General features: G+C 51.3%; 1 protein-coding gene across 2 annotated transcripts in view; it reads right to left on the bottom strand.

Annotated features, from left to right (window-relative positions):
- The window catches only part of VASH2 (vasohibin 2), a gene marked incomplete at its 5' end in the record, with an annotated part of 35835 nt that extends 23083 nt beyond the window's left edge, over positions 1 to 12752 (bottom strand). Inside the window, 4 exons of one of the 2 annotated variants that reach the window (XM_082400454.1) lie at positions 257 to 331; positions 844 to 900; positions 4794 to 4882; positions 12477 to 12752. In XM_082400454.1, the coding sequence (XP_082256580.1) occupies positions 257 to 331; positions 844 to 900; positions 4794 to 4882; positions 12477 to 12752 (497 nt within the window). The remainder of the gene's footprint in view (positions 1 to 256; positions 332 to 843; positions 901 to 4793; positions 4883 to 12476) is intronic. The other variant, XM_082400455.1, reaches the window with a different exon arrangement.
- Between the last annotated feature and the right edge of the window lie 3483 nt (positions 12753 to 16235).

Here is a 16235-nt window from a genome sequence, read left to right as displayed (position 1 = left end):
CCTCGTGACTAATGCGTCTGGCCTGGGAGCCGGCCTTGATGCAGGCTTCAGCTCACAGGTTACACTGATGACGGTCCAAGCTCTGATTTGGTTCAACTCCAGATGGTGAAAGTTCAAGAGAAGCACCAGGAGGGCTTGACACTTTCCTCCAAGGAGACAACAGGCATCACCTCTGTGGATCTAGGATCCACAAACAGCCCCACAGTGAAGCCATCATCTATGGAGTAAATTTAAGCTTACATCACTCAAAGGATACATGCCCAGGATGACAGCTTCAAGGCATTTGATAGGCAAGGACTCCCGAGTCATTTCTTTCGCTGTTTCCATTAACCTGTAGGGTAGAGCACAGCAAAGGATCTCAGACTTATTTAATTACGCAGTCGGTCTGTGTGCCAATCCACCAGCATGCCCATCGCCACACTAGGCAGCATGCAGGAGTACAGAGAGAAAGGGCAGAACTTGCCTCACAGGAGGCTCGCAAAGCGCATCCTCACCTGGTGGAACTAAATTCCTAAATTCTCCACTCCTCTCTGCAAGACGTAGTTCCGGGAGATTAGTTTTTGTACTACCCAGCACCCTCCCACTAACCCAGGACACGGGTGTTACAGTGGAGCAAGTGAAAAAGGCCACATAAAACAAATTTCACAGGTCTGCCCCGCCCCTGAGTTAGTCTCCACCACTGAGCTTAGCTCAGCCCCACCTCCAACCTGGCCCGGGGCACCCCTAACCCCTTACAGACCAGAATATTTGAGCACTGGGATGAAGGAGAGAGAGTGGGAGAGAAAGATGGTGGCTCTCAGATAGGAGCATGGTCACCTGGCCCACAGATCATGCACCACTTACCCACTCAGCGGTCTCATTTTCCTAATTTCAAAGAACTGGGTCCCTGTATGATTGTATCTGTGTGAAGTATGTAAAGGGAAAGTGACAGAAAACTCCAAAGGTCCCAGTAATCCAGCAGAGGGATTTCTCAAAGGGATGAGGAAGTGGGGGCTTTCCAGAAGGTGGCCTGTAGCCAGAAGATCGCCAACAGTATCTTCCCTCCTCTCTGTCCTGCCCTAGAAATCTACTTTCTAACTTAGGCCCCAAAGCACCTTGGATCTATACAATAGCTATTTTCAATCTGCTCTGTATTTTGTTTAGTTGACTACATGTCTTAATTCACCTACTAGACTACAAGCCCTTTGAGAGTTGGGACCATTTATCATCTTTTGTGCCACCCATAAAGCCTGGCACAAGCCCAACATATTCCATTTAGCAAGTATTATTAAATAAATGAGGAATAAGTGAATGGATGGGTGGATGGAAGGAAGGATGGAATTGATAGAAGAGTGGATGGATGGATTAATGGACAGATAGAAAGGTAGGTTGATGGATGGGTGAAAGGAAGGATGGAAGGGTTACGGATGGAAGGTGGATAGGTGGTAGTAGGGTTTCTCAAGAGCGCAGACTCTGCAGCAGAGCTTACTGTGGAGATAGTACTTTCCTTTCATGCCTGGACTGATATTTGACATTACTAGATCCGAGAAGACGACAGCATTATCCACAAACTGGGATTTAGCTGGTTGCCCACAAGGTCTCAGGGACTGGCAAGCCTGCACCAGCTCATTCTGAAGGAGACTGGAGATTCTCAGACACTGGGCTCTCTGAGACTGGATCTTGATTTTTTTCTGAGCCTGAAGAAAAGTTGTTTTACATGTTTCTCTTTCCTGCCTCAAACAAAATCCTATAGAAAAAGTGCATATTGGGAAGGTGCTAATGAAGCATGAACCTGTAGCCCAGGCAGGAAGTATGAGGTTCGATGTGTGCCCCTACAGTGGTATGGGCAGCTGCAGAAAGTTGCAATGATCACCTCAAGGCACTGCACACCCTCCCAACAAGGGTTGGGATTCCTCTCCGGGCAAAGATGTGCTTGGCCGCTAAGACACAAACATATGTAACGATCACCTGGAGAGTTTGTTATAAGCAGATTCTGGGCTCCATCCTTAAGAGATTCTGATTTCAGGCCATGGTCTTAGCCCCTGATGTCAGAGTCGCCCCACCTGGGACTGTCGAATTGCAAGTTCTAGGGTGAGGGCCAGGGGATGATTTTAACAAGCTCACCGTTTGGAAATTACCAGCATGAGCCGTAAGAATAACCAATAACAATACAGGCTTGCCCAGATTTTAAAAAATACAATATACAAAACCCTAGAGATACGAGAGAAAAATGAAGGGCTACGTAGCCTCATTGTGAAATGATCTTTCACTTTACCAAAGATTTCATTCAAATAGTGAGATTCCTTGTATATTTAAAGTAGCATGCAATTGGCAAAAGTTCTATTTATATGCCCAATTTTCCCCCTGTTCATACGTCTAGTTTATACATCTAGTGCATGGAGTGAGACAAACCTCTAATAAAATAATAAAAAACTACCTGACCATTCTTTCTCCATTCCTTACAGTTATGGGCCCCTGAGAGTGAGCTGGGGAGGAGAGCCTCCTGTAAACGCTGCCTGGAGAGAGAGACTTCACCCTCTGCTCGCTACACAGCAGAGCTCGGGGGTGGGGACTTCTCTTTCCAGAACCCGGTGCAAGGTCAGCACTCCTGCTGGCCAACGCTGTGAGGCTGTCAGAAGGGAAGGCAGGATTTGTCCTTTCCCGTCCCCAGCTGAGGACATCTGTGGTCAGGGCTGGCCCCAGTCGGTCCCCATACCCTAGCGTCAGTCACTGCATCCAGGAAAAAGCAGTAGGAAGGCCCAAGGAACGAAATAAAAGGCTGGTCAGGAGGTAGAACAAAGAGGTTACTCCAATGGCCAGATGACCTGGAGTCTGATCCCAGCAGCATGGTGGTGCTTTCCCTTCTCCAGCCCTCTCTGCAGTCAGTGAACCAGCTCAGTGACCATCACAATGGGTCAGTGAAGGGAAAAATGAAAAAGCAGATCCTTCAGGACTGAGAATGGGCTGCAGCCTTTACGGGAGAATGAGCCAATGATATGTAAAGCACATGCAAATTTGCCCCATCAGTGCATTCCCAGCGGCCAGGCTTGTCCTCTTTAATCTCCAGCCAGATGATCCTTGTGAAGACCATGTCCTAAATAGAAGGGGGGGAGCCATGCTAATTTCTGTCACCTTCTGAAACGTTCTGTGAGGAGTCGATCACATCCAGGAAGGCTCAGCTTTTGGGGTCCAGGTCGACTCCGGCAGGAGTTTATGCCTCTGGGCCACATGGAATTCCCCACGTGGGGTCCCAGTTCAGCGATCAGCACCGACATCAGCCTTCCGTGGGCTAGAACTGTCCGCCTGACCCCTGGAGGCTGGTGTTATCTTCTCTAATATCGCTTCAGGATTCTATGAGGAAGATGCCATGCAGGGGAGTTCACAGTCCGTGAAGTGGGAACTGAGAGGCTAATCAAGTAATCTGCCCACCCAAACGAGAGGCAGTTCTCATCTGGTAGGACCCTTACCTTCAGGGAAAACACAAAAGTCCACAGGAAAGCTTCTTGCCTATAGCACAGAGAGGGGAGGCCTCTTCCCAGGCATGTGGGACATGTGTGCAGCATCCTGTGAAATCCTTTCTGCTAAGTTCTATGCCTTTAGGGAGGAAGGACAGAGGTCAGCAGACCTCCTGAACAATGTGCTGGGGGCTAGGATGGCGGCAGCTGCCTCGGCAGGGGGTCCGATGCTGGCTTAGCTGAGATGCTCACTGACTCGCTTGGGCAAACGGCCTGTCCCACTCACATACACCTCCTCTGTTGGCCCGGCTCCCGTCTGACTCCCATCCCTGATAAACCACCAGCCGTGGCGAGGGGACCATCTGACCCTGCCCCTTGGTTCTTACAACGTAGCTCATATGGGCGCTCAGAACAGATGTAATCCTGACTGCGAACACTTGAGGAGAAAAGGGGCCACAGGCTGCCTGGTCTGCACACAGCCTGGACCCACAGGACTTCTCAGCTCTTCTTCAAACTCACATGAGGGGAGAGGGCCCCCAGCCCAGGGCCCCATTCACTCATGCAGAATGGACCAAGGGCACCAGGCGCCAAAGGCAACGCCAGGTGGGCCTCTTGTAGATGATGAGCGGTCAGGATCAGGCCAAAAAGTGAAAGGAAAGAAAAGGAACAGAAGACTAGGAGGGGGGCTTCCCTGGCGGTTCAGTGGTTGAGAATCCGCCTTCCAGCGCAGGGGACTCAGGTTCGACCCCTGGTCTGGGAACTAAGATCCCACATGCCGCGGAGCAACTAAGCCTGCGCGCCGCAACTACTGAGCCCATGCGCCCTGGAGCCCATGCACCACAACTAGAGAGGGAAAACCTGCACGCCACAACAAAGAGCACATGCTGCAACGAAAGATCCCGCACGCCTCAACGAAGACCCCGTGTGCCGCAACTAAGACCCGACGCAGCCATAAATAAATAAATAAACAGATATACTAAAAAAAAAGACTAGGAAGGAAGAGGGAGAAAGAAAGCTGGTACAGGAGGAGAGATGGAGGGAGCCAAGGATAACCAAGGAGGAGGAGGTGGAGAAAGAGGAGTAGATGGAAGGAAGAGGGGCGTGTGCTGCCCACCGCCGCTTCGCTGCCCTTTGCCGTCCTGGCCCACACCCTGCTTAAACGGACAGGGTCTGATCACTGCGATGACGTCCTCCAGTGTCACTTCTTCTAGACTGTCACATCGAGGCATCCCTCCGTGCCCGGCCTCGCCAACCTCAGACAGCATTTGCTGACCAGATGGGGACAGAGCCGCCACCAGGCGTGCGATCATCACGCCTGTCCCCGGGCTGGGCCTGCTCAGACCCTGGTCGGAAGGATACTGTAGTGTCTTCATGTAGTTCTGGATTGCCTGGAGCCAGTCTGGGATCGTCATCGACAGCCTGTAGTTGGGAACCTGGGGTACTGAAGGCTGCAGGGAAGTAGAGAGAGATCATTTTATCAAGGAGATGCAGAGCTACTCCTGAGGGCAGATGGCCACGCTGGCCTGGGCACCCGTTCACCTGGTGCCTCCTGGACAAGGTCTCCCAAGACCGGCCAGTCCTCTCTCTGCGTTCCCTCGGTACACACTCCACCCTGGGTCGCAGCGGCTCTCTATGGCCCTTTGTGTGTTGCGGTGTGAACACCGCCTGCCTCCCCATGAGAGCCTCAGCCCTTCTTGAGGCCAAGGACCATGTCCTATAGTGTCCCCCCCTCCCCAGGCCTGGTCCAGGAGGGTTCAGAGGTGCTCCATTAACCCTCACACTTCTACTGCACGACTACACTTTTGCTGCGTGTCTGGTGTCACCATTGTATGTGCCCACTCCAGGGCACCACTGAACACAAGATGTATGGCGCCCCGAAGGAATGCAACATGGTGCCACACATGCCATTTCTCTTCACCACCACCCCCTGCAATGCCCATCACATCCATTCCCTGAGTCCAGCCCCAAGTGCATTAGGAAAGATTCCCTTCTTGCCTCGAATCTTCCCAGGTACGTGCAGCTCCTCTCACTCGTGAGCCATCTTACCCTCTGACCCCATCCGGCTGCCCAGTCTGCCTGGGCATCTCCTAGTCTGCCTCTTGGTCAACATTCACCAGCGGAGGGTATGACGTCCTAACCCCCGCTGGGAAGGGAAGGGAGCAACGGCGGGCCAGGACTGAAAAGGGGGACGTAAGTCCCTCTTCTCGGGAATTTAGAGCTGAGACACCACCCAGCTCTGAGCAACCCTGCCGACCAGGTCAAGAGCGAGAACAAGCAGGGGCTTCCAATCCAGTCACTCCTGGGAAGCAAGGCGGCAGTTTCTGCTTTATTTCTTCTCTATGTTACCCAGTCCCTTAACCTCAGCCTCTCCGATGGGTGGAGGGAGGGGCGCTGGTGACAGAGACACTCAGCCCATGTGGGTCTGTAGCTCCGGCAGGAAGGAGAGGAGGACTAAGCCGCTTAGGGAGGGGCACAAGGGGTCACAGGACAGATTAGTTCCACCCTCTAAGAAAACAGGGAGGGGAAGGCCCTGGGGATTTAGTACTTAGCTGATGGAAGGTGAAGCCACTGGTGAACAGACTTAGGGACAGCACGGGGCAGTGTGGCTGGGCACCAGCGCCAGACGCTGCCCACGGACGGTCCCCAGTTCTGTCCCCAGCTCTGCAAGCTCAGGCCCCACAGCCAAGCTGGAGGGCGAGGGGGTCCCCGGGGCCTGAAGCAGGAGGCTCTTCATACTTCTGCATCTTCCACTGCTTTTACTTAAAATAGAAGGGAACTAGTCACACATCCTATTTCACAGCCAAGGTGCAGAGCGTGTGTGTGTGTGTGCATGACTGCATGTGTGAAAGACAGAGAGAGAATGTGAGACTGTGTGCACACACTCACAGCTGTTCTGCAAACATTTTGTTTACAACATATCAACTCAAATCACATTCCTGTCTCGGAGAGTCATTTCTGGGAGCAAAACGTTCCCATCTGAACATCTGCTTATAGGGCCATTCCCACAACACCCCCGCCCAGCCCAGAGTCAAAATACGATGCGCGTCCTGGTGTTTCCGACCTAGCAAATGTGAGGACGCTTGTCCCTGCTTTTGGCAGTAACATCCACTGATCTACCCACACCTGAAATTCTGCATAAGAATGTGCCAGAGCTTTCACAGAGAAGTGAGGAAGCAGGGGAGACGAGAACAACCATTTCTTTCGCACCTCCAGTGGTCCAAGCTCTAGGCCAGGTACAAGAGGGAGGTGGCAAACGACAGAGTTTATGAAGGCAGGAGCATACCTCTACCCAGGCAAGCATTGGGACAATGCCCCGGAGAATCACCAGCCACCCGAGGGATCCCCAGAGGGATGTCCCTTGGCCAAAGCCCTGAGGAAGCCGGAGTGACCTTGCTCTGAGTCGGCTTTGGGGGCCAACCACCAAGTTATTTCAACTCCCCCAAGCCCAGCGGAGCCCACAAGAGCCAGATGATGGGGGGAGTCAGGCAGCAGCCGGTCCTCAGAATAGCAGCCCAGTGGCGCCCAAGGGCTTTTAAAAACAGCTGTCTGGTTACCTCAGCCCCAGCTAAGAGTGAGTGCAGGAGCTGCAGTCACGTTCCCCAGACCCCAGCTGGGGAGCCGGCTGTGGTGGGAGAGAAGCCGAGACTGCTGAGGGGATGATGTCATCTGGCTACAGCCCACCCTGCCGTCTGGGACAGCTGGAGGGGGCTCAGGCTGGGGCTCAGGCTGGGGCAGCTCCCAGGCAGCACTTCCGGCTGCCAAGGCCCCACAGGATGATGGACTATAAACCAGGCAGGCTCCTTGGGGTGTAATCATGAGTCCTTGCTTTGTCACCTACTCCTGTGGACCCTGGGCAAGCTGCACGGCCTCTCTAAGCCTCCGGTTCCTTCCTGATAAAATAGGAGAGGATATCACCTACTTCAAACCTTCTGAGCTAGTTGTGAGGATTATATGACCTAATGTATAAAGCAGGCAACTTGGGGCTTGGCACTCGGTGTTTTTAAGTGTTAGCTGTGTTATCATTATTCATCAACAGTGTGCTTTCAGAGGTCTAGCTAGGGGAGCCTGAATGGTCTCCACTTTTCAGTAACTGGAAAACAGAATCAGCAGGGCCTGAGCCCCCAGACTCTCAACTCAGGAGCGTCACCAAGATGCCTTCTCAGCCTGATGGAAGAGGATGGAAACACCCACTTCCCCTGTGGACACGTGGTGACCATGAGTTAATATCCTTAATTCATGAAGAGTTCATACAAAGTGATAAGAAAACTCTCTAGGCCTCAATGAAAAGAAAATGGCCCCAGAAGGTGGAAGCAACCCAAGTGTCCATTAACAGATAAATGGATAAACAAAATGTAGCATATATGCAATGGGATATTATTCAGCCTTAAAAAGGAGGGACATTCTGACACATGCTATACATGCCAGAACGTTGAAGACCTTATGCTAAGTGAAATAATCCAGTCACAAAAGGACAAATATTGGACGATTTCTCTTATGTGAGGTTCCTATAGCAGTCAAATTCATAGAGACAGAAAGTAAAAGGGTGGTTGCCAGGGGCTGAGGGGAGGGAGAAATGGGAACTCAGTGTTTAATGGGTACAAAGTTTTAGTCAGGGAAGAAGAAAAATTTCTGGAGACGGAAGGTGGTGATGGTTGCACAACAATGTGAATATATTTAATTCACAGAACTGTACACTTCAAATGGTTAAAATGGTAAATTATACGTTACCACAATTTTTTAAATGGCCATGAAAAGACAATTCACAAAAGAAGAAATGCACATAGTGAATAAATATTTTTTAAAAATGTTCCAGCACACTAACAATTTAAGAACTGCAAATTAAAGCCACTGCAAAATGTCATTTTTTGCCTCTCCAATTAGCAGAGATATTCTGAAATGTGGATACTCAGTGCTGGGGACGATGCTCTCATACGGCATGATGGGAAAATTAATTGGTACAAACTTTTATGAAAAGACCAGGGCACACTCCTTTTTCTTCTCCTCCTCTCTGACTGGGGTCCTGAGAGTCTCTCCTGTTATTTTCCTGCCCCCTTTCAGCTGAGACTCCAACCTAGAATTCCCCTGGCCCTGTCCCTCTAGATTCCCTCCTACCGCCTGCATCCAGCCATCTCAAGCCACAGCCCAGCTGATGAAGGCAGAATCTAGAGGGCACAGATCAAAACCACCCTCTCCACACAGGCACTGTGCCTACAGTTAGGGGGTGGGGTCCCTGAGGGTAGGGAATAGGGGGAAGGAGGGGAGTGGACAGGAATATGGTTGTTCAAGAAGAAAAATGAAACAAACCACAGGCAAGCTTTTGTGGACAGGCTCTCTTTCACTCCATTCTTGCCAAATGCAATGCCCTGTCAGAAGAATGCAAGAAGGGATGTGGAAGGACACGAGGTGTGTATCATCACCATGCATCACCATGTGGAAAGAAGGGAGAAGCCAGGAAAGGAGCCAGGGAGGCATCGAGAGCCCCAGACACCAAGAGTCTTTAACAAGAAAGTACAAGGAGAAAGTGAAGCCTTTTGCCGTCCCTGCTCTGAATATGTATTATATACACTGTGCAGGTGCCAGGCAGAAGAATTTTCTCTGGCAACCTTGGGCGGCGGTGGTGGGGGGAGCATGGAACATCACTCTTGGGCCAAGGATGGGCCCCAGGCCCCTGCATCAGGAGCAGCCAGGAATCTGTTGATGGTGACCTGGTCCAGCGGTCACAACCTTGGACTGAGCAGGAAGGTAGGACGGATGGATGGTTTTGAACGCAGGACACGGGAGAAAGTGCATTGCCTGTGTGAGCCAGCAGGGGGCAGGAGAGGAGCCCTGACCACAGCAAAGTCTGGCCCCAAAGCCCTCACACTTCTTCACTGACGCAAAGCTGAGTCCTCTAAATGTGAATTATTTCCCAATTTGGGATCAGCGTGAGAATGAGGCACAAAAACGTGGTGTCTGCAAGAAATGGCTTGGTGTTTCCTGCTGAATCCATCTGGCTGTCTGCCCCAGGACAGTCGGGCTCCAGCCAGTCGAGAAGCAGGAGGTGTTGTTTCCTAGTCGGCCCAGCTGTTTTTTCTGGGCCAGCCATCCTCCCTGCCCCTCCCTTCCCAACCTCTACTATCCTCCAATTGACCCGTGCTGCTTTTTTGCACTATCCCTGGAAAACCCTGGCTTTCACCTAGTCAATTGTTAACTTCAGACCCAGTCACCACCAGGGGAGAGGGCTGCAGTCACAAATTTAGGATTGCAGAGCAGGTGACACCTGTCCCCCTTTCCCCAGTGGGGGCACCTGGATCTTTGGGCAGAAATTACCACGGCTGCTAACAAAATGTCCTGTGGTCAAAGAAAGTGTCATTCAGTTCTCCTCTCACGCCTTTGACACCTTCCCCTGGCCACTTCTTTTGCTTCTCAGTCCACAATTCAATTGCCAAAAAAAGGTTCACCTCCCTGAAACTCTCCAACCCTTCCACCACCACTCCACCACCACCCCCCTTCTGTACAAATTCCTCAGCAAGACACTGATCTGATTAAAGGAGAAAAGGACTTGGCCCCAGAGGAAAAAGTCTGCTGAGCTGAGTGCAGGAACAGCCCTCAAATCAGAGAGGAGTGGCTCCTGGAAACAGGAACTTTCAAAGCTGTTCCCATCCCAGGGCCTGCACAGGGGTCAGGGTTTGGGGAATGCCAGGACCAGGGAGAGACGGGATACTGTGATGGGCATTGAGGATGGAGAACCAAGCATTATGATGCAGTGTAAGAGAGAGAAATGTGAAGCTCTTTATTTAGGTTCAAAAAGCCGATGCCCATGTTCAGCCTGGGGTTGCCCTGGCTTGGCAGTTCTCATGCGACCTTCCGGTTACTACGAAAGTACAATATGATATGGCCACTATATTCAAAAAAAAAGAAAGAAAGAAAGCTCATTTTTTAAGAACGCAGAATTCAGCCACAATAACGGAAGTATCAAGTACAGGTCTCAGGAAGTAGTAATTTATGTTCTAAGCTGCTCAGACAACATTTAGAATATTGTGTTTCTTACTGTGCTCATGTTTTCGGGGACTGACTGATGACAAACTAGCAATTGTCTTAGAAAGAGGAGGAGGAAAGTGAGCTGATCTGAGAACTATGACACATAAGAAAAGGTGAAAGGAACTACCTGTGGACAAAGACGATTAAAGGAAGATGCAGAATAATCCAGTGCACCTCTAGTGTCACACAGATGACTAGAAACCTGAAGACTAATGGGTCATAACACCATGGGATTTGAGAGTTGGAAAGAACTTTACATGAAATCTGATCTACTCACATTTTATAGGTCAGAAAACTAAGGCCGGAGATTTTAAGTGAGTGACCTAGGCCACAAAGCTAGAGGTAGCACAACCAGATCCAGAATTCAATCCCTTGATTTTTTCGCTCCAAGTCCTTTCCTTACTCCATGAGAACCATCTCGTAACATTCGAGGGAGCTATGAGTAGCACAGGAACTCGACGTGTGCCGCCCTTTGGTTCTTGAGCACAAGAATCAGTGGTGACATGTGACCGAGAAGGGGAGGAGGAGGAGCTCTGTTCAGTGTCAGAGAAGAGTTTCCCAGTGACCAAATCTGGCCAGGCCTGGGAGCTGCCCTGTGAGGCGACAAGCCCCCCATTCCCAGGAGGCCTTTAGAAAGAGGAAGGGATTCTGCTGAGAGGTACAGGATTGGTCTCTACCAACACTGACATTGTCTGATTCCCACAGAGAAAGGGGGTCCCCACCGACAATGTTGGGAGAAAGATGAAGCCACAATCAGAAGCCACAATCAGGTGCTAAGGGTGCTAAATGAGAAAGGCTCACTTAAGGGAGGACAGACTCCGAAGTCAGAACTGCACTCCAGTATCAGGGTTGTTCTCAGGCTCTGAGTCCTCAAGGAGGACTCAGCAAGGGTAATTATAGCTGACACAAAAGCAGGCAAGATTCTCGCTGGGCATGATGAAGATCTCATTGACCAGCAGGGTAATAAAACACCATAACCAACTACAGCAGGCAGCTTACAGGCTCTGTTACTTTTCCCAAGGGCACACACAGCTTTCTGGCCTGCAGGCTCAGATGCTCAGGTCACCAGATGCTCCAGGTTGGGGGCTCGACCAGATGGCTTTCCAGGTCTCAGGTCTGGCATTCCTAGACCTGTCCAGGAATCTTCTTGGCCATACCAGTGTCCCCAGGATAGATGGGAAACCACCTGCCATGCTACAACCCCCAGGCTCTGCAGCATTTCTCCTCCAGTTTGCATTTTCGTGCTTCATACAGCGACCACTGCACATCTTCCTCCATCTTACTAACATTATCTTTGGCCACCAAACCCAGTTGGCTCACTGGCTTCTCTCCAAGGTAGAAAGAGTTTCACTCCTGAGCCTCTTTCTCTATCCAGTGAGATTCATTCATCATGTGTACTGGAAAGTCCCTTTTAAGCCATACTTAAAACTCTTTTTTCTCAGAGCCCAGATAAGCTGGGAAAAGAGAGAGCTGACTGCTTTGCAAGTTTCAGAGGTGAAAGTCACTGTCATAAAAAAAAAAAAAAATTTGGCAAAAAGTCTAGGAATGATTCACGCTGAGAAGTCTGACTGGTTGATTGTAAAATCATTCATAGTCTAATAAATCATTTACCAGGAGGGGACAGAGGAGGACCAAGAAACTCCAAAGAGGATAAGCGGGGTGGGATCCCCAGGGGGCCCATACATTCTTGGCATCACTGGTGCTACTTGGTGGCTACAGTCTTCGTTGAAGCAGGATGTACACGGAGCTAAGTAAATTAGATAGAGTCTGGCTCCAGATTCAAAGAAACCTTGGCACAAGCCGACCACACAGTCCCAGGACAACAAGCCCCCTTTCTCTCCCTCCCCCATTTCTAAGACGTCCAAGGCAAACATCTCAATTAAGCAAAGGGGTTGGAGGCTGTTGGGAAAAATGAGGAGGGGAAGGGAGTTTGCAGCAGGACCAGGAAAATGGAAATTGCTACGTACAGGCAAAATGGTCCCATCACTGCCCACACCACCCCCTTCCTTCGGAGCCACTAACCTTTGCTAAGAAGGTGGCGTTCCTGATGGCGCCCACCATTTCTCCCCCTTTGGGGTGCACTTTGGCCACGTGCATCCACATGCGCTCCCAGGTGTGGCTGTCGATGGGGAAGCCGCTCTTGTTAACGTGAAACAGCACCCCGCCGTCTTTGTCCTCCTCCTCCGAGCCCCCGCTAGTAGCGAGGCTCACGGGCCGCGCGTGGCTGCTCCGGGACCGGGTGCCTTTGGCGCCTTTGGGGTGGGGGCAGCGGTGAGTGTCGGCCGCCGAGCCGGTCATGGTGGGGCAGGGGCGGGGAGGGCGGCAGGGGGCGTGTGAGCGGGGGCGCGGCGCGGGGATCAGCGCCCCGCGGAGGCGGCCTTCTCCATGCTTCTGGCTGCAGCAGGACGCGCGAAGGGGGAGCGGCGGCTGGAACTCCGCTTACGGGCCGTGCCTGAAATCAGTGAGACCCAGCACATACCAAGGGTAAGTGGACACCCGGAGGAACCAAGGAGGGGGCCGTGGCCAAGACGTGGGGGGGCTTCGAAGTGTCCCCACATCCCTATCCGCTCCCCCCGCGCGCGGACAGGACGCCCACCCACCCACCAGGGAATTGCACACGAGCTTCCAGCCCTGCAATTACCTAGAAAGGCGACTTGAATTTTGCCACAAAGCTTCACACCCACCTAAACCGCGGGAGGGAAAGACAAGGAGCGTGAAGGCTGCGGAGTGGACGGGGTAGGGAGAAGAAAGACAGCTCGTGCAGCGGGATGGAACAGGAGGTCCCCGCAAGGCTCCACACGTCCCTTGGTCGCCAGATGTGGCCGAGCGCCGAGCCGAGCCAGAACGTGCCGGCACGTGAGCGCCCGGGGCTGCCGCGAGAGCCCAGCGACATCCTCGGCTTGCAAAAGCGGCCGCGTTTCTTACAAGAAGCCCTCCCGAGGCTGGGCGGACGAGGGGCGGCCCCGGCCCCCAGGCTCCTGTGGCAGTGGCTCCACCCGCCCCCTTCCCTGAGTTCCAGCGCCAGGCACCCCGGGGAAATGGCTGCAGGCGGGGCGCAGGAAGGGCGCACCGCAGCTCCCGGACCCTACCTCTGGACGGTCGGCCTCATGGCTGCACGGCTTCTCCGGGCGGCGGGGGTGGCGGGAGCTGCTGGGGCTGCTGTGGCCGTCGCCTCATTCCATGTCCCATCCTCTAATGTTATTCTGTGACATATAACCGAGTCACCCGGGCAGCCGCCGATGTTCCGACTGCGTCCATTGGCCACCGCAACAAAGAGGGGCGGGTCCCGGGCGCGGGACTCTACAACCCGGAGCTCCGCGACGCTCTGATTGGCTCCCGGGGTTCCCGGGCGGGAGGGGTGAGGAGTAGGGGAAGCTGGGCCGCCGCGCGAAATCCGATCGCTGTCGTGTCCTGCGAGCGCCGCGGGGCTGGAGCGTTTATCCCTGGGACTTAAGACAGAGTTTCCCCAGGGGTCGTGGCACTGCGGGGGAAGCAACTATGGGAAGCAGAGGAGAATTAAAGCCACCCAAGAAGTGGCCCTGAGGTAGAGGAGGGCTTGTCATAGGACAGCATTCCCTGAAGAAAGCTGGGCACACAGTCACCTGCCGCTACCGGGCAGTGATGGATGGTTCAGGCAGGCATGTAAACATGACGGCACCATATTAAATCTTTTTTTTTTTTAATCCTACATTACAAATTCCCCCAAACTAACAAGGGGACACAGCCATATACTCTCTGACATTAGTCATGATTAATAAAGTCCATTTAAACCCAAGCTGATATGCGACACTAAAACCGGGGACGTCAGCCAGGTCCCCACTGTTCTGTCACAGCTACTGAGTTCGGAGAGGGTGGAGAGATGCTTCAGAGCCACGGTGAAGTGGAGACCCTCCCACACTCTCCAGGGAAACACCTTTTCCTTAAAGGCATCTTCTTCTTCTTCTTCTTTTTATTTCTTAAAAGAAGAGCAAGGTGAGGAGGAGCCCCAGACTACTGACCTGAGGTCTGGCCCTAAGTCCAGGTTTATCACTTGGCAAAGCTGTGTGATCGAGGACAAGCCATTTGCCTGTTCTGGGCCTTAGCCTCTTTATGAAAAGAGGAGAGCAGACCCTTCACTCTCCAAGGCCTGTTCTGGCTCTAAGATTCTGTGATCCTCTGACTTCCTCTTTTATGGACACTTGGGAACCTGGCCATAATATGCTTTCCCTTTAAACTCCAGGCCAGCCTGCCAGCTTTGAGGGAAGTGAACCAGCTGTGACAGCAATGCTGAGTTAACCTCGAATTAAGAATGCAGTCATCAAAGACCACTGATGACAGATCTCTATCTGGATGCTTAACCCTGGAACTTCTCTTTCAGAGGAGGGCGTGGTGAGGGGCGGGTGCTGGAGGGTAGCTGAGAAGCCAGGTGTTGGGTGAGGAGACCTGGATTCTGGACCAGTCCTGCACAGCTGCAGACAGAGCCCATGCCCAGGACTTTATAGATTCCATAAGGAGACAAACTTAGGTCTGGATAGACAGAGGAAATGGACCTAATAATAATATTCAGGAAATTATCTGAATAATTCAAGTGGAACAAGCACACTTGAAGAAAAAATTAGGGAATTGAAAGAGAATTATCCTCTCAATATATAATTGCCTCAGTTTTCATTTCCTGATTAGGAGAAAACATGCCTCAGAGAGTGAGCTGTTTTCTCATCTCGAACATTCTTCCTCCCTTCTTTTCTCACTCATCTCTCAAATCTGTCCCCTTCTCCTCGCTTCCCCAGGGGTTTCAAGTCCCAGGAGACTAGGATTTCGGGATGCAGATCTCTATGCAGAGGATGAGAATATGGCCTAACCACCCCTCAGGAGAAAACTGAGCTCTCAAAGCTCAAGTGATCAGACCAGTTGGTGAACATCGAAGAATGTCTGGCATGTGTCACTGTCCTTGGCATCGATTCCCAGTGTCCCGACTCAGGCCAAATCCAAACAACTACAATGTCCCTGTCAAACCAGGGTCTGGTTCCTGCTTTACCTGAATCAAAATCCTAGGGACCGGAGAGGATTATCGGTTCATCTTCCCGCCCCAGGCACCTCAGGACTCCCTGACAGTTGAGGGAAACGCTTTTGTTTTTCATCTCCAGTATCCACCTATCTGTTCTCTTTTCCCCAGGAGATGGGGTGCAGTGGGGAGGCAAGTGAAATGGTCTATGGAGAGAGCTGTGAGATTTGGCTAATTCTCCAAAGAGGTGGTAAGAAGGCTTCTGAAGTGAGCTGCAGTGTCCCATTGAAAGGACTGGAAAGCAGAAGGGCCCTTTTGTTCAGAATTCTTTTGCATTTGAGAATTGTGCTAATTGTGTGGGCCAGCCAACTCTGTTCTTCATTTCTTTGTGTATTTTGTGTTATGTGACACTCAAGTGAACACAGGCCAGACAGATTATGGGTTTTGGGGTTTTGCTGTTGTTGTTTTCTGCTTGTTTTTAATTTTTTTAATTGAACTATAGTTGATTTACAATGTTGTGTTAGTTTCAGGTGTACAGCAAAGTGATTCAGTTATATATATACACATATATATTCTTTTATGTATACAAATATATATATATATTCTTTTTCAGATTCTTTTCCCTTATAGATCATTACAAAATATTGAGTATAGGTCCTTGTTGGTTACCTATTTTATATATAGTGGTGTATATATGTTAATCCCAAACTCCTAATTTATCCCCCCACCCTTTCCCTTTGGTAACCATAGCTCAGATGGTTAGTAAGAATGACATAGCACACAGTGGGGCAGGGCCTACT

This window comes from Balaenoptera borealis (assembly GCF_965194805.1).
Source record: "Balaenoptera borealis genome assembly, chromosome: 1".
NCBI classification, from domain to species: Eukaryota; Metazoa; Chordata; class Mammalia; order Artiodactyla; family Balaenopteridae; genus Balaenoptera; species Balaenoptera borealis.
This window is presented reverse-complemented; position numbering and strand designations above follow the sequence as displayed.